This window comes from Austrofundulus limnaeus, unplaced genomic scaffold (assembly GCF_001266775.1).
Source record: "Austrofundulus limnaeus strain Quisiro unplaced genomic scaffold, Austrofundulus_limnaeus-1.0 Scaffold195, whole genome shotgun sequence".
In the NCBI taxonomy this organism is placed as follows: domain Eukaryota; kingdom Metazoa; phylum Chordata; class Actinopteri; order Cyprinodontiformes; family Rivulidae; genus Austrofundulus; species Austrofundulus limnaeus.
The window spans coordinates 747174-750077 of NW_013952597.1; the positions used below are offsets into that span (position 1 = coordinate 747174).

The window sequence follows — 2904 nt, forward strand, 5'->3', positions numbered from 1 at the left end:
GTGTGTGTGTGTGTGTGTGTGTGTGTGTGTGTGGCAAATGAACAACGACGGTCTTTTTGTTTTAATAGCCTGCCCACATGGTCCTGCTGGCATTGACAATCCACAGTAGAGAAGTTTTTCCAATTTCCTCCTAACTGATGGTCTAAATTGCCTTCTTTTGTTTTAGCGTTTATTTGTTCTTCATCACGTCTTCATACAGGGAGAACAAATGAAGGAGCCTCCTGATGTTCAGTTACAGGGTTTGCAGCAGATTTGTGTAGTTGGATGCCTGTCATTTGCAAAAAATAAAAATAAAATAAAATAAATTGTTCTTTTTATCGACTACTGCCAAACATGATGATCTTTTCTGTGTACATCTACATCAACTGTTAGAGTCAGCCTCATTTAAGCTGGCTGTCACAGCTAATCACACCAAAATGGCTGCATCTATCAGTTGTATAGATACTATGCTACGTTTGGTGTGKTAGTAGCTGTACTACTACCACACCAATGTTTCATGTTTCGTGTGAGATCATTWATAAGGTGATAAATTTCCTTAATTTTGGGAGATTGGAGATCGGCTTCTCATCTACCTCCACAAAGTCTGAAAATCAGAGACTGTCCTCTTTTACTCTGCTGTGAATGCTACCTCATGTCCAGTTAAAGTACAAGTTTGTATTGTTCAATAATTTTCAGTAAAATAAGTTTGGAACATTGAAGGTGCATTGTGACTTTATAACACCTGACAGTGTCTGTTATTTAAAAAATCAGGATAGGACAAAATCGAAATTGACAGGTCAAGTTTTTAAAGGTCAACGATTGACCAGAGAACTGTAATCAGTGCACCCCTAAAGGTTTGTCCTTAATGGCCTGGCTTATATGATCTGGCATGAAAAGGTGATGGGCAACAGATTCCATTAAGAAATGCTAGAACCTTTATGTTTATAATAAAAACCACCCAACTCAAATGTATATATTTTTTATTTTAAATCACAGTACCAGACTGCGGAGGCTTCCTGGATGCGAGCAAAGCGGGTTACATCACCTCCCCTGGTTATCCTCTGGAGTACCCTCCTCATCAGAACTGCCACTGGATCATCACGGCGCCGGAGCCCTCGCAGCGCATCGTCCTCAACTTCAACCCCCACTTCGAGATCGAGAGGCTCGACTGCAAGTAAGATGAGCGAGTAGGAGTTACATCACAGCTGCGGCGTCCACTCTTTGACTTTATTACTCAGTCTGAGTGATGATTTGTGTTGACATTTTTATTAGCCTGCCTTCCGCAGAATCATTTTTTTTTACTTTAAATTAATCATTTCCTTTTTTGAAGCTGGTCTCGTAATAATTCACTGGTTGCGGTTTGGCTTAATTTAAAAAAAACGCGGAAATAATTTCCACATTTTGGCCACAGCAGTTCTAAAACAGCATTTTCTTATTTTTTTTTCTTTCCACATGGTTGTTACTGTTGATGATGCACTGTTTCAGTGTTACMAAAAGCCTCTTCAGGCCAGTTACCAGGTTATATTTGAGGCTACAAGGCTGCAACAACACACATTGATATCCTCCCATCATCTTAACCTGCTTCGTCCTTTCAGGGTCACTGGTGGCCGTGTCCAGCAGTCACTGGGTGAGGGGTGGGGTACACCCTGGACAGGTCACAAGTCCATCACAGGGACACAGAAACAAACCTTGAAAAAAAAACTTTAAAAAAATTAAAAGTTGCTCTTTTTTCTGGGATTTGGGGATTTCTGTGTTTCTTCCATCAGTTAATCTGTTGATTGAAGGTTAAATAAATACTCTGTAATCTTGAAAATATCTGGTATATGAAGAAGCAGAAAAGTTTTGAGGTTCTTTTGACATTATCAAGACTTTAAAGCTGCAGTCTCCCTTCATCTGATAATCAAATACCAAGAGGTTTTTGAACTCAAAAGATATTTTGAGGGGAAAAAAAAACCCAGGATGAAAGAGCTGAATCCTGGTGGGCTTGAAGGGGCACTGGTGTGGACAGAGGAGGAGAATAAACAGGAATGGGTTGGGGAGAAGAAGCAGAAGGCAATGAGACACAGCTGTTTATGTGGATGTATAACCACCTTGGTCAGTTTCCAATCTCAGAGACGTGAGTAATTCAAAGCATAYGGTCATCTATTGTGTTGAGCCTCAAAGGAAATCGGTCTCCATTGTTTATTGCACTTTTATACAACCAGGACCAAGAGAATATTTCACATCTCACCCACTCTGAGTCAGTTTAGTCAGTAAGACGAGATTTATCTGACCAATTTCCCTTTTATGACCGTTTATTTCTCCCTGCTTTGACGTTCTTTTTTCTCCATAAATTCAAGAATTAATAATCCCAGATGGCTTTTGTCGCATTGTTTCGTTTGACAGAGATGGCCAGGAGAGAAATGTTGCTTTCAATAGCTCCGTCTGTGAAAGGATTTTGTAATGATTGTCAGCTCTTTTCATGGGGCTGTGTCATGTTGCGGCACTGAACTGGAAATGTTAATCTCACGTCGGCTCTTTGCGTCTCCGGGTTTCTGTCACTTTTCGTCAGTGGCGAAATAGTGCATAATTATCTCCTTTTGCAACATGTTAGTCGGCTTCAACACCAGCTTCGCAGTGTAAAGGCTGCGGCACGTTGGACTTCCTGCTGAAGTCGTAGTGAGAGCTCAGCTGTTGATAAGCAGTGTGTCAAGCAGATTCTCACAGCCCAAGGCATGCTGGGTAGAAGGAGGCTGAAGTGGGGGGGCGGGGGGGTGACTGAAATACCCCCTGAATTTCTTCTCCCCACAGACAGTTTTATTGGGATAGTTCCTTTTTTTTAGCACTTGCCTGGAGGGTCGAAGGCCTCTGCTTGCCCTCTAACTCCCACTCCCTTCCTCCTGTGTGTATGAGTGTACTGAGGAAAAGTCAGCGAGTGTGGGTGGG

The 2904-nt window shown here is 41.8% G+C and overlaps 1 protein-coding gene across 2 annotated transcripts in view; it reads left to right on the plus strand.

Moving 5' to 3' along the window:
• The window catches only part of nrp2a (neuropilin 2a), an 84689-nt gene that overhangs the window by 10637 nt on the left and 71148 nt on the right, over positions 1-2904 (plus strand). For both annotated transcript variants that reach the window (XM_014018566.1, XM_014018567.1), the window contains exon 2: positions 976-1153. In XM_014018566.1, the coding sequence (XP_013874020.1) occupies positions 976-1153 (178 nt within the window). The remainder of the gene's footprint in view (positions 1-975; positions 1154-2904) is intronic.